The following is a 22424-nucleotide window of genomic DNA, read 5'->3' on the forward strand; positions in this document are numbered from 1 at the left end:
ATTGTCTGGATATATTGATTACCATCTGTCCATGTTGCGTTGCGAGCTGCAATGTGCCTCCTGTTGGGGTGTTCCTCCTCTACCCCCGGGCGACCCTCCTCGTTGTCTGTGACGAGGGAGCGCGTTGGCCAAAAAAGGCAGGCGTGTCTAGACGGTAACCTGAAATCTGTGCAAACTTACAAAAACTCTTTTGAGATCCGCTGCCTGACAACCTATCCTAACATCAACCATCTCGCCAGAGTTTAGAAAAATCGAGGTTTACCATCTAGACATGACCAAAAAAAGATTTGGTATACAATGCTGACCAAAATGGTCGCAAATGCCATCAATGCCACCTCCAAAGTCTCAAAAGTAAACTTGACGAGCGAGCGTTGAGCAGTTGTGAGCGCGTAGGGAGGGTTGAGCTCGCGCCCGTCACAGCCCCGTGCTCACAGGACCACATTTGTGCACGCAGAGAAGTAGGCTGCATGTCCGCGACACTACACGCAGCATCGTAGCTGCTAAGTTAACGCTCCCGGACGGTGAACTGGAGACTCAGTTGTCTGTTGTGCTCCTGCAGCTTGAGCACCGCTGCATGCGAGGCAAAAAACTTGTCAGTTAACGGTTAATAATTGGTTAAGAAAAATGTTTCAAAATGAGCATCCCTAAATTAAACCCGTAGGCTACGTACGTAGCAGTGCACAGCCCATTATGGAAGTACTAATACCACGATTTAAAAAACACTCATTCAACACATTCAAAATCTCTCTCCTGTATAGAATGAAGGAAGAGGTATAATAACATATAGTAATAATGACAGGCCTGTTTGGTGCTCTCAGAGTGGGGCAGTCATGTATGACTGTGATGAAGACGCACCTGGCATCGAAACGTTAGTCCTCTAATAAAGATTGTTGCCTTAAACCTGTGTGCTCCAGTTACGTTGGACCAAATCCCTGAAGTCTCTCCCCATACAGTATTAGCATCAGTATCAACACACAAGATGAGAAAGTTAAAATGCTAAACATATGGAGAGAGTTGTCTTTCTGTTTGTCAGGTTAGTTTACTGATGGCGTTTAATGGGAATCCAAGCCACCACCATCTCTGTGACCCCTGACCCATCCCGCTGCAGGGCTGACAGCAGCTGTCATGCTCCACATACTGGAAAACCACAGCGCACAGCAAACGCACCGCAGCCATCTAAAATATAGAACACATTACCATCATTTTCTGTGCACGGCTGGCTGATGACGGACAGTGCGATGACCCTGAGGTGACTAATGTCAGCCTATCAAAACAAAGGTCAGTAGACCACGATCCCTCCTCTTTCCTCGCTCCTCCCCCTCACTTCTCATCCCAAACCTGTCATCGTCCCCTCATCCCTCTCTCCTACATCCACTCCCCTTGACCACCCTGCCCCACAGTGCTAAAGAGTTTCTCTCTTCATCTTCAACACATTTGCAATAAATCAATGTGAGCTGAGGGGCTGTAGAAATACTGTGAGTCTGATTGATTTCTTATGTTAGCACATTACTGGAGCCTGTGAGGAGCCTGCCAGATTCCATTGCCCAAGTGAGAGAGGCTGAGAGAGAGAGAGCATAAGTTTGACATGCGGGGAAGATTAAAGAAAGACGCTGTATGAACCAAAACAAAGCTGAAGAATCGTTTTCAAGATGTTGTCACCGATTATCATTATCGTTTCTGTCTCGTCACAAATTCAATGTTGAAAAACAAAAATGGTCGCCTGAGACAGCTCAGTTTTACTTTTTCTCTACAAGTTTCTCCAAGCTCCACTGCTCTCAAAAATCTCTGGACATCACACTTTTTTCCTTTTTTTTTTTCAACAAGTTCTCTCACACTCTCTGTAGTCCATCCCCATCTCTTGCAAACTTCATCTATTAGTCATTGCATCTGTAAGGGAGATCTGACTAAAGGTGGCAGACAAATGGCTGAGGCTGTGCTGTGCTGACAGGCTCTACAGTATAAGGGCTTTTTACAATGCCAGACCAATTTAGACTGGGACTACAAGCACCGGATTATCTGACAATGTAGATAGTACATTTCCATTTAAGATTTTCGATAGAAAGTAAAGATGAAAGTGAGGTAGTGTATTGTGTAGAAAGGGCTGTCAAAGTTAATGCAATTTTATTTAACGCCGCTAATGTCTTTAACGCATTAACGCATATTAGGTTTTAGCGGACTTGGATTTAAAGCTATAGCTTTATATAGAGTGAAGATACTGTTATCATATGAAACTAGAAAACCTGATGAATCCAGCAACCACGCCAACTACTTGTCACGAAGGAGGTTAAATAACACTCATTAACATAACATTTTGGCGAGGAAAAACTGTCATGGCCATTTTCAAAGGGGTCCCTTGACCTCTGACCTCCAGATCAGTGAATGTAAATGGGTTCTATGGGTACCCACGAGTCTCCCCTTTACAGACATGCCCACTTTATGATAATCACATGCAGTTTGGGGCAAGTCATAGTCAAGTCAGCACACTGACACACTGACAGCTGTTGTTACCTGTTGGGCTGAAGTTGTTATGATCTGAGCATATTTTTTTATGCTAAATGCAGTACCTGTGAGGGTTTCTGGACAATATCTGTCATTGTTTTGTGTTGTTAATTGATTTCCGATAATAAATATATACATACATTTGTATAAAGCAGCATATTTATCCACTCCCAAATTGATAAGAGGATTAAATACTTGACTAATCTCCCTTTAAGGTTCATTTTGAACAAATAAAAAAATGTGAGATTAATTTGTGATTAATAGCAATTAACTATATGGACAATAATGCGATTACATATTTTAATCAATCATCAGCCCTAGTTTTAAGTTATATTCTAACTGTTCCCTCAGTGTGCATCCACAGGATTTTACACAATATCTCACCAACTAAGAAGGATTCGAAAAACACAAGGAGGCACAGATGGAGGAAAAATAATGACTCTGGTTGTAACAGCATGAATGAATGAATGGGAGCTATTGACATACAGCATGCCATGATTTAATAATCTACCCATGATGATATTCATACATTTGAATACTACAAATATGACTTTATTGCAATTAAAATCATGCTATTGTCAAACGTTTCTCCCCTTAAATGCCCGAAGCAAAACTGGGTAATACCAAAATGTTGTTGTCCAAAGGGTGTTAACTCCTCAAAACCTGTTTATAATCTTCATGCTTATTTAGACTCTACTGTATATTGAAACTTAACAATCCACTTCCAGTATTGCAAATTACTGTTTCACACACACTGCTTCTGAACAGCATATATTAGCCAGGATTTAATGGAACTTGTATATTACTAGACTTCTTCAAATCTAATCTGATACCTCAATGTTTGAACAGGTTTGTCCAAACCGAGAATATACTGTAAATATTAGTTAACAGGAAATAATGGAACTGGTCGGGCTATCCATTGCTTTTGATAAATGATACAGACACTACACTTGATCTTCTTGCCTTTATTTTTACCCCCTTAAGATACAACACAAGCTTGGAGAGCACAGAAGTTAAAAGGAATTTTATGGATTGTTGACAGCAATTAAAAAATAGAGCACAAAGCTGGTCAGCCTGACTTTCATTATTGGCCAATTTTTCAAAGTTCAGAGAGACTTGAGCTTCCGTTTTGGACGAGTTGTAATTTATTGGATTCCATTGTATTGCCCAGATCCAATTGCAGCGCTCGACTATACCACGGACAGTAAGCTGAGTGACTGAACACTGCAGTGTTTGGCCAGTATGTTGGCCAAGTCCTCGGGTGAAATAACACAGACAACTGCAGTCAAATACAACAAACAGAACCAAGGCTTTTATAGAGTTTAATAAGCACCTCCCTGACACAATCTCAACCAAACATTAACATTATGCCTGACAACTGTTGACACTATAAACTGCAAGGGTTTTGCATTAGTGTGAAGCGCAGGTGGTCTTTATGCCTACAGCTTGCATCAACTTAGAGATCAAGTCAGACAACATGTCAGTAAAGAAAAATAAAATGCTGGCATTTCACTTACCAAAACTTTCAACTGCCTTATTGAATGTGCTTGTACACTTAATACAGATCATGCTCCTAGTTTAACCACACTACTGCTCTAGGGAAGCCTATGTCCATCGGTTAGTCAGTCCACCACTGACTGCAATTCACTTTGGTTCAGACATTCATATTCCCTATAGGATAAATTGTAATAACTTTGGTGATCCTTTAACTTCTCATCTAGCGCCATCATCAAGTCCACATTTTAAATTGTCAAATATTTTTTTTTCACAATTGTACTGTGACCAAATACCTTCAAAACTAATGATATTCCAATCAGTTAGCATGCTAACACCATAGACTGTATATAAGAAGTGGACTTCGTCACCGTGACGTCACCCATTGGTTTGTGGACTGTTGTTTTGAAGCCTTGAGTTCGCCATCTTGGTTTTGGACCGTCGCCATCTTGTTTTTTTGCAACCAGAAGTGGTTGAATAAGACATGTCAAGGCGTCCACTATGTTACAATTAACTTTCATGAACTGAAAACACACTGTGAAAGGGTTAAAACTCTGAAACACGGACAACCCGCAGACCGGACAACACCGTGGTAGAGACCTGTCAATCACAAGGTAGCCCCGCCCTAAAGCATCCCCTGCTTTATGGTCTATCTGACTCTAAATGGGACCATCATTTACTAAATGAACATCATGCTGTATTGAAGAAGACTTGAAACTAGTGATTGAGACCATAAACTCATGTTCACAATGTTTACTGAGGGAATAAATCAAGAGAGAAGTAGGATCATTTTCTCATAGACATCTATACAACCAGAGGAGTCGCCCCCTGCTGGCTGGTAGAAAGAATGCAGGTTTAAGGCACTTCTTCATTGACTTCACTTCTCAGACCCGGAGGTTCATCTACAGTTAAAGAGGTAAAATATATCCCAGTAAGTATATTAAATTGTTGCCTGTATATTTTCCCCCATTTAGCTGATGTTCAAAAATCCTCTCCACACTTTAAATATGTACCTTTTTTACTGTGGTTGCTTTTTCTGTAATGTACTACATTAAATGAAGAGTACTGTACGTGTGTGCCTCAGTGTCAGGCTTCATGTGTCACAGGGGTGTCTCTATGCGCGAGTGTTTGTTTCTCTGAGGAATATGTCCTGTTCTCCAGGCTGCCAGGTTTCACAACATCAGCAGAAACTCCTGGTCTGCAGTACTCTATATTTCCATATCCAATCTCATTCAGACTATTGCCGAGAGGTGCAGAATTTCACCAGAGGAAACAAGGCAAACCAAATATAGTAAATATGAGCTTGTCTACTGCAGCCATAGCAGGGGGTCAGCAACTGCCCTGAAATGAGATGCAAGTTGAACCGTGCAGAAAACATAATGTTTTCCTCTCCTGCTAATGAAAAACACAAGCCAGATGGTGTACGACGGAGCCACTTCCAACAGTTTGATATAAGTCAGATTTTGCTTTAAATGGGCCAGGAAGAATAAAATGTTTCTTCACAATGATATAATAAATCCAGCTTTGAGAGCTAGAGAGGGTATTGTTTTTCAATATCAATCCATCTCCTGGATTTTTTGGATTGATTTAACGTTTGAATAATTTAATGGGGGGGTCGGGGGGGGGGTTGGAACAACAACAAGCCAAGGGAGTGAGTCCTACAATTCCTCATTTATTCAAATGTGCCACTTTCCCCCAGCACATCTGAATAATGGCACACAGTCTGCCAGATTGAATTTTTGATGATGAATAAATAATGGATGTTGGTGGATAAGTCTGTTAATATATTAGCCATGAGTTTGTCATAACTGTTTAATAGGATAGCTGCAATAAATACATCTCCGTGTCTCTTTGTGCCTCCCTCTCTCTGTCTAGTTCTGAATATTTTTTTAAGGCAACATTCAATTTTTTATCTCGCTCCTGAAACTATCATCACTCCAAATGCTTTTCTCATCCTCGTACCAGCCACCTGACCTCTTTCGTGAAGTTTTCTTCTCGCTCTGCTTATCACAAATGCAAAATCTAATTTTTGTTTCAGTTGAGTGAACATAATGTATCTGTCAGTGGGAACTTTAGCTAAACACGGAAGATTTGCTGACCACAAATATCTTGTGGTCGGTATCCTTACAGACAATGTGACAAACATTTAAGAGAAGGATACTTGGTGCAGGATCTCATCAACTCCCATTTCATGTTCGGTTTGTTAAAAGCAAAGCACCTGTCCCTGAGGCTAAAAATATATCTGTGAAAATGATGCTGTCATGCCTTTTTTTTCTGGCATCGGATAACAAGGCAATCTTTCCAATTCTTTTGCATCCAATTCACAGATCAAGACTACTACTTAAAGCAGCAGTGGGTAGAAATGGCAAATATGATAAAAAAAAAGAAGTTATTTTTATAAAACTCTATTCTGACAGTAGTGCATGAGACAAAAAAATCATGTTCCTCTGTGTCCTCCGGTGTCCTCCGGTGTCCTCCGGTGTCCTCCGGTGCTCCTAAAGGCATCTACAAGATTTCACAAACTGGAGGAAAACAAGCAGTCAGAGCTGATATGGAGTCTGCCGTCTCTGAGCAGCTGTCAATCACTCACAGACTCCGACCAAACGGTCAAGCCATGTTGAGATCAGTTGAGGAAATACCAAGCACCGCCCACCAGCAAACTTTCTCATTTTACAGCTAAACAGCACACTATAAGATGTTTCTGAGAACATCTGCATAGAGAAATAGGCATTACAGTAACAGAATATTGATTCATATTTAATCAGCACTGCCTAGTTTGACCGTTTGATCGGAGTTCGCGAGTGATTGACAGCTGCCTCCGTTGAATGAACAGCCAATAGGAACGCTCTCTCTCCCGTCACGGGCTAGATGTTCTAAAGCCTGAAAACAGAGCCATGAGGAGGAGCAGGTAGTTTTCTCTCAGAACACTTGAATAACAACATGCTGTAAGGTTGTTATGGAATTTTTGCCCAATAATGCCAAAAATATTCTGCCTACTGCAGCTTTAATAGAGACAACAAGGACTTCTCAGCCTTCATCCTCCTAGTCAATTAATGCTTCAGACACCTGATGGTGCCTGGCCCATAATGACGCTATTATGTTCCAACGTTAACTTAAGCAAGTCATTAGCAGGTAAATATATGAAGTCAGTGTGCTAAGGAAATGACTCCATTTGGCTCAGAGGAGAACCAATAATGGGATTTCGGGGAGACTACCAAGTATGAGAGAGTTAGAGGGCAACGCAGCTCAATCACGACCACATTGGCAGCTTAACACCAAGATAAAAAGGCGCTCTGTATGCCAGCAGTGAAACAGACGCCGCACTATAGCATCACTATTTTAACAATCAGCCCTGGCAGGCCGCCAGGCTTTCTCTGCATTCCAGCAGTTTCCACTGATTGTGTGTTTAAGTGGTTTATGTAGAGTTAAAACTGCATTCTCATCCTCGTCCCTCTCTCCTGTAATATTCTTCTGCTCCAGATGCGGTGGCCAGAGTAGATTGATTGCTTGATTAAACTTCTCCATTTACCATAAATTATTCACTGGATTTTCTGAGTCTAATTAATTCCCTTATTATTTAGTGTTCCGTCTGCATTCTTAGTCAGACGCCGTAACCCATCACAAAAGGGAACTGTGCTCGCATGCTTACGTGATTTGTTGTGCTTGCGTACTCACGTTGATTAATGATGAGCCGAGGGAACAAAAAGAAAAAAAGGCCATTATGTTGTGGGAAGTATGTTCCCCTAAAAGCAGGCCTCTAATCTCTAATCTCTATTTGATCAAGATTCCAGTGTCACATCTACGGAGCTCTTTAACTCTTCGATTGAGATCAGCGGGAGGAAATTGGACACTTCGCGCTGCAAATATGGACACAGAGCGCTATCTGTCAGTTGAATGGACCTGGCTAGTTGTCCATCAAGGTGACTGAACTGTGTAACACGTGCACACTCTGAGTCTCTCTCATCTCTCACTCCACCACTCTGCCTCATTTCCAGCCCACTGTTTTCCCTCCACCTGCACGCCTCTCACCGGTGATTTCCAATGCATTTTTAATGATGATTTAGCAGGGAAGTGAATGATAAATTTGAGAATGGCGATATTACAGTCTTCCAGAGTAAAATAATGGGGTGAATATACACATTTATCTTTCCTTTAGAGTGTTTTTCCGCCGCCTTAATGACCATTTTTGGCACACACACACAAACATGCACGAGGGGCTGAATCCTGCAGATGGAAACCTAATGCCTCAGCCTGCCTCGTCTGCCTCTCTCCCTCTCACACTTTTAGCTCTTCTACTGTGAAACCCTGCCCATCAGGTCAGCTTGCTGACACATCTGTCAATACATACTCTGGGAGGTAGAGTATAACCTTGCCCTGCGGTGCCTTCCTAATGTTTCCTACTCAGCATTGCTTTCTTCACATCCCTTCAAAGGCACAAAGACAAAGAAGGAAACCAACAGAGTGACTGTACTGTACTGACCGTGATGCTCGCCCACACACAAATGACCCACATGTAAATGTGTGCATAACAGAACACAAACATTCTCACCAGGGGTGGAACGATCTGTCGATCTGGATTGATATATGGATTGAATGATCAACGATCCAATATCATCGGTGCAAAGTGAAAACATCGATACATATCGACATAATTAAGATAGCCAAGTGCTCGCTACCTGCTGGTTAGAGTTAGCGACAACTTGAGCTCAGGCTCACTTAAGGTGGGCTGACCTTTAAGGTGGAAAAGCTACTACCATTTTATTGACATGCCGCCCACCAGCACTAAGCAGCAACCAGACCTCCAACAACAGGAGGTCTATTTTTTGTATTTCTTTTTTTTTTTATTAAAAAGAAGGGATTGTTTTTCATTTAAATGCCTGGAGGAGCCCAGTAATAAAATTGTCAAATCATATTTTAGTGTCTTTTTGTGAGGTGATATAAATATAATTGATTGTGTTAAATGGGCATATGATATCGTCTCATATCGATCGCAGGCCCCTGAATTGAATTGAAATCGTATCAAGGCAGACATTGTGATATCAGCAAATGTTGTATCGTTCAATGTAATCAATATGATGTCGTACGGTGATGAAACTGGTGATTTACACCCTTAATTCTCACACACAAAGCATGTGTAGTGCACAAAATCAACACAGTTACCAAGAATCACGAATGTATTAGGTTCAATTACTCTCTGTTGCAGCTGTTGTGCTGGATGCGAGTGAGCCCATGGTGATGCTTTGGGGCTTTCGATGATGAGCCTCGTAACTGATCCAAGAGCTGACTGGAAAGAGGCTGTCTGTCCTCCAACATTACCGTGTAGTATATCTGATAACAATCCTTTGTTGTAGGTATGTCAGATTTTGAGCAGCTGGAATATATCTGCGTCATCTCGCAAAAAGGTACATGTGCCCCCAGCTAGCCTGCTGCCTGCTCAACACTGATCTGGGACCTACTATGATTCATACTTTCCAACCCTCCCGTGTCCTTTCTACTCTACTATGGGTTACTCTTTTCTTTCTCTACCATGGCTCTTATTTTTATTCTTCTGCTTTTATCGACTCCCGTTTCCATTCTTGCTCCTGTCCTTCCTAGCCTCTCCCTCTTTCTCTCTCAAGGCCTCCTGACCACCTTGCAGCTTCAGAAATCTGATAGTATTAAAATGGCCTGTCCCTTCGTTTCAGCAAGAGATATAGAAAGGAAGAAAATGAACAAAAGACATAGAGGGTCAGATAACAAACCGGGATAGATGAAGAGCAATGCCAAAAGCACATGGGACAGCTGCCGTCATTTATAACCTTCAGACCAGTAAAGCTCCTGGTTTCACAGGGCTACTGTACACGCACGTTAACCCAAAATGGCTCCATCAGTCTGCAGCAGAAACCTAAACAAACGAACACGCCGCTCCATTAAGGCACTTCCTATGCAAAAAGCACTCTTCACTTATGTAACGGCTTGACAGTAATGGCTCGTTACCGCTTTGATCCACCAACACACACGCTCCTCTCACACATTCATACCTTTATTCTAACAATAGGCCCACACTCCTGCAAACCACTTAGGTGTTGATCCCACAATTCAACAATGGGCTTCAACTATTATTATTATATAGATGTGTCCGGAGCTAAAAAAGAAGATGATGTTGTAATGATGAGAAATGATCAAAAGAAGAGAGGTGATTAGAGAAGGATTTGTGTGTGAGGAGAACATGAAGATGAAAAACATACTGCAACATTAAGGCTTTGAAATTCATTACGGTGCACACCAATAGAAAGGCGGTGTTGTTATGAAGAGCAGTACCAAAGTGAAATCAATGACACCGAGGGATTGTTTTTTCTTGATAAATTGAATAACTCTCCCTTTACTCCCACCCCCATACTCTTATTTAAAAGGAACAATGGGTTGATGCAAGCACGTGATCACACAAGTGCAGCATGCACAAACCCACACAAATATGTCAAAATATTTTTCATATACTGTTAAACACATACTATAGCAAACACAAAGTCTGACATGACCTAATCTGATCAATCTCTCCTCTGAGACAGTTACTGTATGTATACAATCGCTGGATGCACAAATAAAACACACACATCTTCCCATTCCTGTCAAACCGTCACATTACACGTGTTAAAAACACGTCACACTACAAGTGTTTTTATGAGAGTTTACATATGTACAGACAAAGATGCGCAAATGAACTGACAGTGAGAAAAACACACAAAGAGTTAAAATGCCCCAATTTTCACCTGCTGAAGGATTTGAACATATCAGTGCTTCTGCCAGCCGTGTGTTCTGGTATGTGATCTGACAAACGGATGAAAACTTTTGCTGGCGGGTGTTTCCTGGAGACCACCCTGAGCGGGCCAGGACGAGACAGAAGCTGAGGTTGTTAGAGTTGCACTGCTGCCATAGCGGGACCCCCCACAGGGAAATCACAGGCCCACTGAACCAGGGAACTCTCTCCGCTTTGCTCTGCTCCAGTCCACACTGCCTCCTATACCTCCAGCCAGCTCAGCAGGTTCATTAGATTCGACAAGGATACCCACGAAACCAGCCAGCCAGCCCATCATCTCACACATGCAGTACAAAGCTAGAGTCTTCACCTCTTTTTAGCTGTTACACTGTCATTTCACATTTCAGCCGATCCTAGCATTAAGAAACATACATAACACATTTGTAATATGAGTGGGACAAGTCTAAGAAACATATAGATAGCATGCACCGTATTATATTTTTAAATAAAACAGCATCATTAGTAGGGCTGAATCAATCAATCAAAATCGCGATTCGAAAGGTTGCAATTTTCAAATCACAAAAGCTGCCGTATTGTTTCAGCCGGCAGCTGTTGATTTCATTGGCTATAAAGACAACATACTAATTGACTTGTTATAATTAATTAACGTCTTTGAGTTGGCAAAACAACAAAAAAGAAATCTTGGCTATTGTGTGGTTAATATGCTCACTCTTGGTAGCGGCAGTACATTTAAACTTGGCAAAAGATGTTTTAAAGTAAGAAGAAACACCACTCTCACTGGTTGTGTTTGAGAAAAGAAAGAGTGGCCTGTGTGTTTTTACTGTCCATTAAAAAAGGATCTCTAAATCAGGACCTCTGGGATTCAGACCGGTTCTCTTCAGTCTGTGAGGCTAACCTTAGCTTAGGCAGAGTGCAGGCTTCAGTCTGATAATCAAAAACACTGTTTAAACCAGCAGTTTGTCATTATTATCATAAGTGGCCGACTATGCAGCTGTGACCGTGGAATATAAAGCCACTTTGAATGTCATGGTTACATTTGAATACTTTACCACGAATGCAATATTGTACTTAATAAATTAAAGTAAGATAAATTGGTCAATTTTTACTGGGCAAGTTTACTTTGTTGTGGAAATCGACCTATACGCATAAGAAATGAAACACGCAAAGCATTCAACATGTTTGAAGCAATGATATAATTAACATATATAATGTGTATTACATTGTGGAGAGAGAGGTCAGAACAGACTGACCACTCTCCCTCTGAGCTACAAAAGTCATTCAGTGTTTATGCTCACATCAACACTTACACCTCTTCACAGAGATTGGTTGTTTAGGTGGAATGAGGTTCTGCACCAACCTACAGGATTATACAGGGAATGTTCGGTTTTCTGCTTACACATAAACATCCTGAAACCAATGTCCAACACATGACCAGTACAAGATATCTGCCAGGGGTTATGTCATATAGCCTTAACTGTAGGAAAGTATAAATGATGAATCAAAAAAGCCTTTTTTTCTTTTACAATTTCTCCGACTGGTTTAAAGGAACGGTGTGTAGCATTTCAGGAGATCTATCGGCAGAAATGGAATACAACATTAATGTTTTTGTTGTGTATAATCACCTGAAAATACAAATACGTGTGTTTTTGTTACCTTAGAATGCAACTCAGTCTCACAGGAAGGCGTATAAATACCACAACATTACACAGACATTCTGCGTGTCATGAGTACGCATTTTAGCCTTTTCACGAGTCATTTGTACGCTGTGCAAACGTCCGCAGTTAGGTTCAGGCAAGAAAACCACTTAGTTACGTTAAGGAAAAACTTCTTGGTTGGGCTTAAAATAAGTATGTAAACTAAGTTAAATATGTATGGAAATGACGTAACACAACTACGAAAACAGATCACAAATGCCTCTAAAAGACGTGTGACAATTGTCACTAACAATAACCGGTCTCCTGGTTGAAAGTCCGGTGTCGGTTGGACTCATCCACCTCCCCACCCACCTACCGGAAGTAGTCTTTCTCGCTTTTTATACTACGTCATAATGTAGCATTTATACGCGATGTGTTAACATTGCAGTCAGTACAGGATACATGGCGCAAAGTGACATGGACAAACCAAACACTGACTCTTGATAGGGCCATTTGATTTTTAACATTTTTGTGTCGGCAACTGTAGTACAATCTTCTGATAGAAGACAATACAAATTTAAATTGCAATATTGGTCAGAAAAACGGCAATTAGATATTTTCCAAAATTGTTCAGCCCTAATTATAAGATATGTAGAAAGATGTACGCACGGAGGTCAACCTCTCGGCTCTGCCTGATGTGCAACAGTTACCACATGTGGGTGCGATGAGTATTAAAGTGAGTTAGTGCAGACTGATAAATCCTGGCAGAGACGTTGGTGTGTGTGTTCCACGGCTGTCATGCAAGCCTGATATCATTTGTGAGCTGGGTCGCTGCCGAGTGTGTTTTTGATAGATGTTGGCCTGCAGCGTGTATGCTGTCAAGGCAACCCTTCCTCCTGTTTACTGCTTTGCGTCAGGTGTGTTGGAGATACATAAACATCCTAACTACAGTTACGTGATTTGCTAACTTATTGATGTGGTTTTGTGACTTTGATCCGTTTGTGTTGGTTCACGGTTTAAAAGTGAAGCTTGGGCTATAAAAATCCAACAAATTGTCTGTAAAATATACCCCTTTAGTGCAATGTGTGAGTGTGTGTGTGTGTGTGGGTGTGTGTGTGTGTGTGTGTGGGAGTGTGTGGGTGTGTGTGTGAGTGTGTGTGCGTGTGTGTGTGTGCGTGCATTTCAATGTATTGGCTGGCAAGGCACAGCTGTACTTTATGTTATTCTACTCATATACAAACAGTCCTTTCATTGCTTTGGAAAGTTTGGAGCTCTCAGAGTGTTATTGATTACCTACAATCTGAGTGGGCAACCCCATTGGGCCTCATTGAAGTCTCAGCTATACTTTGTGCATGCGTGTGTTTGTGCGCACGCGCTAGAGTTGTGATATACCAGTATTGACGATAATCGTCATATTTAACAATACATATTGATATTATCTTAATAATACACATATGATAATATTGTTTAAATAATCCAGAGCTTGTTAAATGGGACATATCATTTGTTTGTACTCATACATTTGGGAGTTTCTACCAACCGACAAACTGTGACATCAGACGACCCAGTCAGTTTTTTGTGGGCTGTATCAGAAAACGTGATTGAACAAGCCCCTCAGATGTGGTTCCCCTCCCTATGTCACATGCAGGCTCATTAGAATATACCGCCCACAGCTTGACCACTATCTTTGCAAAGGTGCACCATATTTTTCTCACAAGAAAATGAAAATGAGCATAATATATCCCCTTTCAATCATTTCATATATACAGTTATGGTTTGAGACTCTCTCAAACTCCCTACAATTATATTTTGTGAGTGTAATTTATTTGCCAAAAAAGAGAGAAAGGCACAATAAACAAAGTTAAAGATGAATTTGACTGATAGCATCATCATTTTTATTCTTTTTCAAGTTTCTATCGATATTGGGATAATAACGTCATTGTGAATTATTTTGGCCACGATAATCGTGTAGTGAAAATCGGATATTGTGACAGTGTGCACATATCACAGTTCATATTTTAAATTGAGACAAAAGACAAGTTGCTCCAACCCAGCTCCTGACTGATTAAAGAATGATGCCATGGAAACAGCTATAGCAAACGGCCCTATGAGCAGTCTAGCTAGCATTCCCCTAAAAAAAAACTATATTTTTACAGCACAATATTGCATGGTCGTGTCTAGAAGGGAGCCAGCAAATTGCAAAATCTGATCTGAGATCTGTAAAAACTCTCGCGAGACTCACTGCCCGACAACCTATCCTACTCTTAACCATTCAAGGCCTAACCTTAACTATTTGAGGTCAATGCCTAACCTTAACTATTTGAGGTCAATGCCTGACTTCTAGCTAGAGTTTCCCCCGTTTGTTGGTTCCCTTCTAGCCACTATTGCATCCCTTGCTGTTTGTGTTTCTTGTGTGGTATTACATTTTTTCCCAGAGCAATCTTGGAGAGAATAAGCCACATGTAACAAGCCTTTTTATGAGAACATATTCATACAGCCTTCAATCTAATTTTCCTTACGTTACTTTGGTGATATTGGCGAGCAGCAACCTTGACTTCTCAGCTTTCATTCCATTTCATTACAAAAGTCATGGTAGCCATTTTGTTTCTTTCAAGTGTCTCATTTTCCTTCACACAAGTTAAGAGCATCTCGGACTCTGTCGCGTATTATCCACTGAATCAGATTTCAAGGCTGATTTTTAAAGTTGCACTTGAATCTCCCTTTCCCTCTGACTGGCCTCCATCTGTTGTAAAAGGGCACGGCTGACAGCAACAAATCAAATAGGCAGAGTAACCAGACGAACGCTAGAACATGTTTTGCAATAGCAAAACAAACAGAGACCACAACAGATCTCTATTACCCGATCCCTCCCCACTGGGTCTGAAATGACTGTGTCAATAGCACCGAGGCTGGAGATGAAGGTTTGGTTTTACTGCTTAAGATTACAAAGAGAGACAGGCTGGCACGCAGAGTATTTATGTGAGTCTGTATGTGATAGCAAAATCACGAGAGCAGAAGATGGAGACAGATAGATGTAGGGAGGAGGAGAGGGACAGATAGCAGCATTAGCCATCCCCATTTCCCTCAACCTCTCATCTCATCCCCCGATGCTGTCTGATCCGGAGCGAGTGTCGGGTATTAGAGCATATTAGAGCTGCATTTAGTCATTCACATTTCTTTTTCTTCAAGAACACAGAAATGAATTATCAAAATCACAGCGAGGATCATTTTGCTTGCAATTATTTTTTTCTGGCCATGTTTACTGATCTGAGACAGATATTGTGGTTATCATAGGACAACATAATCATCAAATTAAAACCCAGAGGAGGCATATTTGCTATTTGCATGACCTTTAGGTGGATGTAAAAGAGGCAAAACAGCTTATAGAGAGCATGCAAAACGCTAGTCACATCCTCTTAGTCATCGATCAGCTCCAGAAGTATGGAGGTTTACATCAGCCAGCTGTAATATATGAACATCTAACTACAGCCTTATGTTAATGGATACTAACTAAAGCTTATAGGGGACTCAAACAGGCCCAGCTTAGAGTGCCACCATGCAAATGACTCCGACTCAGCCATGAAATCTACTGAAGCACAAGACAGGAAGCCATATCGCCTGACACCTGTCAAGCTTTGCAAAGTACAAGACACAAGCTGTTTCTTTCTAACTTATAGCTTCTGAATGACACAATCCACATACTCGTAATTAGATTGAAGTCAAAGAGCAGAGGAATGTGTGTTTCAGTGAGCAGAACAGGTACATTCATTTGGACATTACAGCAAACTAAGTTGCCCAATGCTCTTCTACTACTTCTCTTCTACTACTTCTCTTCTAGTCAGAACATTTTGCAAAAGCTCCGAGGAAGTTTTGACATCACCTTTCATGTTTCAGTGATGCAGCATAATAACTAAATCCATCCTCATAAAGGAGGCAAGAGAGGCTATGAAGGGTAAATCGTTGTGTTTCAGAGAGACTAGGAGGGCAAATCGTTGTGTTTCAGAGAGAGGGTAAATCGTTGTGTTTCAGAGAGACTAGGAGGGCAAATCGTTGTGTTTCAGAGAGAGGGTAAATCGTTGTGTTTCAGAGAGAGGGTAAATCGTTGTGTTTCAGAGAGACTAGGAGGGTAAATCGTTGTGTTTCAGAGAGAATAGGAGGGTAAATCGTTGTGTTTCAGAGAGAATAGGAGGGTAAATCGTTGTGTTTCAGAGAGACTAGGAGGGTAAATCGTTGTGTTTCAGAGAGACTAGGAGGGTAAATCGTTGTGTTTCAGAGAGAATAGGAGGGTAAATCGTTGTGTTTCAGAGAGACTAGGAGGGTAAATCGTTGTGTTTCAGAGAGAATAGGAGGGTAAATCGTTGTGTTTCAGAGAGAATAGGAGGGTAAATCGTTGTGTTTCAGAGAGACTAGGAGGGTAAATCGTTGTGTTTCAGAGAGACTAGGAGGGTAAATCGTTGTGTTTCAGAGAGACTAGGAGGGTAAATCGTTGTGTTTCAGAGAGAATAGGAGGGTAAATCGTTGTGTTTCAGAGAGAATAGGAGGGTAAATCGTTGTGTTTCAGAGAGAATAGGAGGGTAAATCGTTGTGTTTCAGAGGCGCCAAGCCTTCTCACTGCCACGAAACCTGATTCTGTGTTCCAGGGGAGCCCTCTCCCTCATGGTCTGTCACTAGCCCTCCACTGACCTTGTGGAACATTGACTATTCCCCACAGTGAGCTTTGCCTGGCTGCAACACAGCGCACGTCCGCCTCTGTCTCAATTCATCCGATGGGTGGACTGGCCTCTGGAGCTTTAGGAGCGACTGGAGGATGCCATATTTCAACACTCTACACAACACACCATTTACACACATTCAACTCCAGTACAGCCCGGGCTTACATGGGGGGGGGATGAGGATGCGCAAACAACTCTCAGTCTTTTCACACTCAGTCTCCTGCCGTGATTTCACCATCCTTCTCCTACTCTAATAACACAGTGGAGCGTCGCTTCACAATAAACACTAGTAGCCAGGGGGACTGGGGGTTTATGACAGGACCAGACGAGCCAGAGCCCGGGGAGTCGGGTAAAGACCTACAGTCTCTACAGTCTCCACAGTCTGCACACATTCACCCGAGAGCCACATGATCAAACTCGGCGTGCTCACACTGCGCCATCACACTCACCACTCCTCACCAACCCGCAGCGCAACTGGGTGCACATACCTGGTTTTTAAACTGGGTGAACATCCCTGGTTTTTAAACTGGGTGAACATACCTGGTTTTTAAACTGGGTGAACATACCTGGTTTTTAAACTGGGTGAACATACCTGGTTTTTATGCCGAGTCCCATCTTCGAGTTCAGAAGAGCTGTTCATGATTCCCCATCAGTCATGTACCATCCTCCGGAGAATGTGCGCATCAGACCCGCCTGTGTGTTCCAGGCGACGGAGAATCAAGCCGCTGGTTCTAAGTCTTTACCTGTGATTTGTCCTACTCCTACTCCATGGTGTTTAACCGAGAGGGGGAAAAAAAGAAGGGAGGCACAACTACTTCTGCGGCTCAGCAGCCGCACACACCGCACACACCGCACAAATTACGCACCAAAATTCCTCCCGAGAGTCTCCTGATTATCTGGCCGTTATTCCAATTAGAAAGAGAGAAAAGGAGAGTTTACAGGCTCCGGGTTTATCACTGGACTCACAAACGCATCACAATGATGTTGGATTTAACAAAATCAAAAATGAACCCCCAAAAAAGGATCCGGAAAGCAAGTCGCAGTCCTTTTACTCCATAAAAAGAACAACCGGCAAGATCTTCTTTGGCTCAGATTGCAAAGTGTAACCTGAGCTGTAGTCCATCCACTCCCGTCTCCAGGACACTCGTAGACGCCAGGTTAGTCCAGACTGTGTCCAGTTAGGTTAGTCCAGACTGGGTCCAGTCGGGACTGAACAGGTAAAAGCAGGATGTGATAGGAGACAGCTGCCGCGCTCCTTTTCCTCTTTCATTCGCTGAGAAGAGTCCAAACACCGCGTCCAAGATGGAGAGAGCCTCCTTTATCTGCGCCAGGCTGCTCTGGCTGGTCTGGTTGATATTTCACAGAGATGCCTTTGACAAGATGGGTACGGGGAGATTAGCGCGCTCCGCTGTGTGCCGCACGGGGCGCTCCGTGCGCGCTCCGTTCCTTCGCCTGTCAATCACCGCGTCCCTTCGGTCCGCACGCCGCACCGCTCCGCACCGCACCGCTCCGATCCGTGGCAGCGTTCCGTCCCTGTGCCGCCCTGCTCTCCACTGCTGTGCTACTGGCAGCCCGCCTGCTACTTCACCTCCATCGCACCGTGGACCCTCCTATTCCACTGCAACCCAAACAGCAGCACGTTGTGGCACATGTATGCTTGATGTGTGACTACAGACTGTGCAATGGAACATCATCCCGGATACCAGATCCTCCTGCAGGAACAGAAACGTGCGTAAATCTACTAAAGGTTGTACACAGTGTGTACATTATTCTAGCAGGACACCTGGTCAGGTTTGGTGATTCCTCAGAGTCTTAATGACTGCTGTGACATCACCCATATCTTCTAATTTGAGGGCTGCTTGTTTGTGAGTTTAGAGCAGAGGAACCTCACTATAGTACAAAAAAGATGACACAGAATATTAAATGTATATGTATCCATCTACATTTTATAATTTAATGCACAGAAATAAAATTGAAAACCAGAGTCTAAACATATACCAGCATCCAAGCCATGTTCAGCCCAGTAACACATGACTGAACATAATGAGGGATAATATGGTATATGGTTTGTTTCAAACAGGAAATGCTCTCACTGTATTAAACCATTGATTATTATAAAGGGATATTACAGGGCACTCAACACCTCAGCTGAGTTAACATAAGAACTCTTGTGTTTGAACTCCGGGTATAAATGAATCAACAGTTTCCTACAAAAATCAATTCTCACCTTGACAGTTTTCAGCTCTTTTTGACAGGCAGCACAGCAGCACACAAAGACCCCCCCCCCACCCCTCTTATACACAGTCATTACTGTCAATAATGAGGTCCACAAGAGTGGTCGTGTTTTTGCTCAGTTCAGGTGGTTGGATAGACAGATGATTAGAAGTCTAATCATTGGTGCAGGGACCGAGGCATGTGTAAGATTACTCATCCCTGTGATGAACCTGCATTCACAGGAGTGGGGGGATAATGCAAAATAGGGTCACTGCTACACAACGTGCATTGTCAGCAGGGCTGACATCCACCAGTCGATTGAGGGTTGTTAAGGTGGAATAGTTTGTCAGGGATGACAGCCCATCTAGGAGCACATATTGCAAGTTTAATGCCTTGAAATAACAGCATTATATCTCTTTCTTTTCTAATAAACAGATACATGTTTTAACCAGTACAGAGGACTCTGTTAAAAGTGTTACCATGCAGACTTTCGTTATATCACCTGCTCAATTAATCACCTCAGTGATAATAATACTGCATAAGTATTATTTAAGCCCAGTGAGTAAAAGTATTTCTTGATAAAATTAAGTTTTCATAACTAAATAAACAACAATCAAAATTAAAGTTTAGAAAAACTAGAATTACTGCCTCCAACCAGTCAAAATGTCATCACTTCATCATTTCATCCTATTAGATATTCGTGTTAAATTGTCATAATTAACATATTAACTGGAGTTAAGGCGCGGAGGCATAAAGACATCCCTATCCCCTATTTTTAATGGTTTAACATGTTATTATGAACTCAGCAAATCTGCTTCAGTGATGTGAATGCTGGATTTATCAGATTTGATTGGCAGTGGCATAAGTAAACAACCCTGTCAACTGTCCGCTTAAACACAGATCAATAAAACATAATAAATGCAATATTGCATAATACAAATATGTAAAAACAAATGCTAAAAACACAAACATACACATAAAATGTACATCGGTATGCTTAATCCTGATTGGAACAGGGAAGAATGTGATACCACACGTTTCCAGCTGAGTCCCGCCCACTTTAAACTAGTGAGAATGGCACAGACAAAAGAAAGAAAAAGAAATGCTGAAACTTGTCATGTTAATAATAAACTGTTCATGTGGGACCGATCAGGGTCTTCTATCAGGGCCTTTAAGGTGGGTTGATTAAGTCGTAGCCCCTGATCTGGGGTAAATTTCCCAAAATTATACCTAAAGTTAGAGTGCTGACACAATTTCATTAAAGTTTTCTCATGCTTATTCCAAAGGACATTGCAGCAATTATTATCAGTGGAACACATTCCTTCAATATAAGGCATCAGAAGTCGATCAGAGGAATCAATTTCCTGAACTGAGAACATTCAAAGCCAATTGAAGAATAACAAAAAGGGTTGCATATATACATGTTTATAATAGTGTATAATGCATTATGTATATTATTACTAATATGTGAACGTGAATGCATTATCACTAGTATAGGTATGTTCATAAGTGAATGCATAAATACATATATACTTGGGAAAAAAAGTTTGGAAACTTGTGTTTGGTGGATTATTTCTCCGTTGTTACAATGCTAATGGTCATTGTATTTTACATGGTTGGAAAGCCTGTTTATTTACCTTCACAATGATGTCCAACTTGTAAGGATCATGCATTTGTGGGATGAGCAGCACAGCTGATTATGTGGGTAGCGCCCAAGAAAAATTTGCCAAAATGCTCTGCCAATGGTAAACAGTGTATTCTCTTGTTTTGAGTTGTTTGGTGGATTGGATGATTGAACTCTCTATCAGTAACAAGGAACAAACAAGACATATTGGCTATTTTACACTTTATTCATTTAATACACCGTCAGGAGCCTCAGTAGCGCTGGAAGATCCATACGCAGCCACAACAGCCTGGCACCTCCTCCTCATGCTGGTCACCAACCTGGTCACACGTTGCTGTGGGATGGCGTTCCATTCCTCAACCAGGATTCGTTGCAGATCAGCCAACGAGGTTGTGTTGGTCACTCTAACACGTACAGCACGCCAGAGCTGATCCCACAAGTGTTGAATTGGGTTGAGGTGTGGACTCTTGGCAGGCCGTTCCATTCTCTCTACTCCCACATTGTGGAGGTAGTCTGTGATAACCCTGGCTCTGTGGGGGCGAGCGTTGTCATCTTGGAGGATGAAGTTAGGTGCCAGATTGTGGAGATATGGGATCGCCACTGGCTGCAGAATCTCATCCCGATATCTCACTGCATTGAGATGGCCTTCAATGATGACAAGCCTTGTTTTGCCAGTGAGGGAGATTCCCCCCCCCCCCCAAACACACCATGACACTGCCCCCACCAAAAGCTGTTACTCCATCGGTGCAACAATCAGCATAGCGTTCTCCGCATCATCTCCATACTTTGACCCTGCCATCCAACTTTAACAGACAGAACCTGGACTCATCACTGAAAATGACATTCCCCCACATGTTCAGGTTCCATTGTCTGTGTTGTCGACACCAGCGCCAACGGGCCTGACGATGAAGGGCAGTCATTGTAGCCTTATGAGAATACACTGTTTACCATTGACAGAGCATTTTGGCAAATTTTTCTTGGGCGCTACCCACATAATCAGCTGTGCTGCTCATCCCACAAATGCATGATCCTTACAAGTTGGACATCATTGTGAAGGTAAATAAACAGGCTTTTCAATGATGTAAAATACAATGCCAATTAGCATTCTAACAACAGAGAAATAATCCACCAAACACAAGTTTCCGAACTTTTTTTCCCCAGTCTATATGTAAACGTGTAAATGGTGAAGAAAGCTCAAAAACAGCTGTATTTTTTTAAACATGCTAAATATGAGATTAAGAGAATTTCTATTGCCTCTCAACGTCTCTCAACATGGCGACGGTAAGGCGCAGATTGAAGCTAATGGTGCTAACAATGCTAAACAGTGCAAACAACGGCGAAGGTCCTGACAGAAATAACAGTGTTTACCTGACGGAGGACCGGAGGGCGGGTGTTAAGCTTTCGCGACAGCCTGCTGTAACGGCCGTATGAGAGCAGTGAAGAGCAGCGGCTGTGAGCTAGTCAGTGGGGCACACTTACATGCACGAACA

The 22424-nt window shown here is 42.1% G+C and overlaps 1 protein-coding gene across 2 annotated transcripts in view; it reads right to left on the bottom strand.

The window, feature by feature from the left end:
• Positions 1-18747, bottom strand: part of fibcd1 (fibrinogen C domain containing 1) — a 142774-nt gene extending 124027 nt beyond the window's left edge. For both annotated transcript variants that reach the window (XM_037753050.1, XM_037753049.1), the window contains exon 1: positions 17689-18747. In XM_037753050.1, the coding sequence (XP_037608978.1) occupies positions 17689-17736 (48 nt within the window). In that variant the 5' untranslated portion in view covers positions 17737-18747. The remainder of the gene's footprint in view (positions 1-17688) is intronic.
• Positions 18748-22424: the final 3677 nt, after the last annotated feature.

This window comes from Sebastes umbrosus, chromosome 19 (assembly GCF_015220745.1).
Source record: "Sebastes umbrosus isolate fSebUmb1 chromosome 19, fSebUmb1.pri, whole genome shotgun sequence".
NCBI lineage: Eukaryota > Metazoa > Chordata > Actinopteri > Perciformes > Sebastidae > Sebastes > Sebastes umbrosus.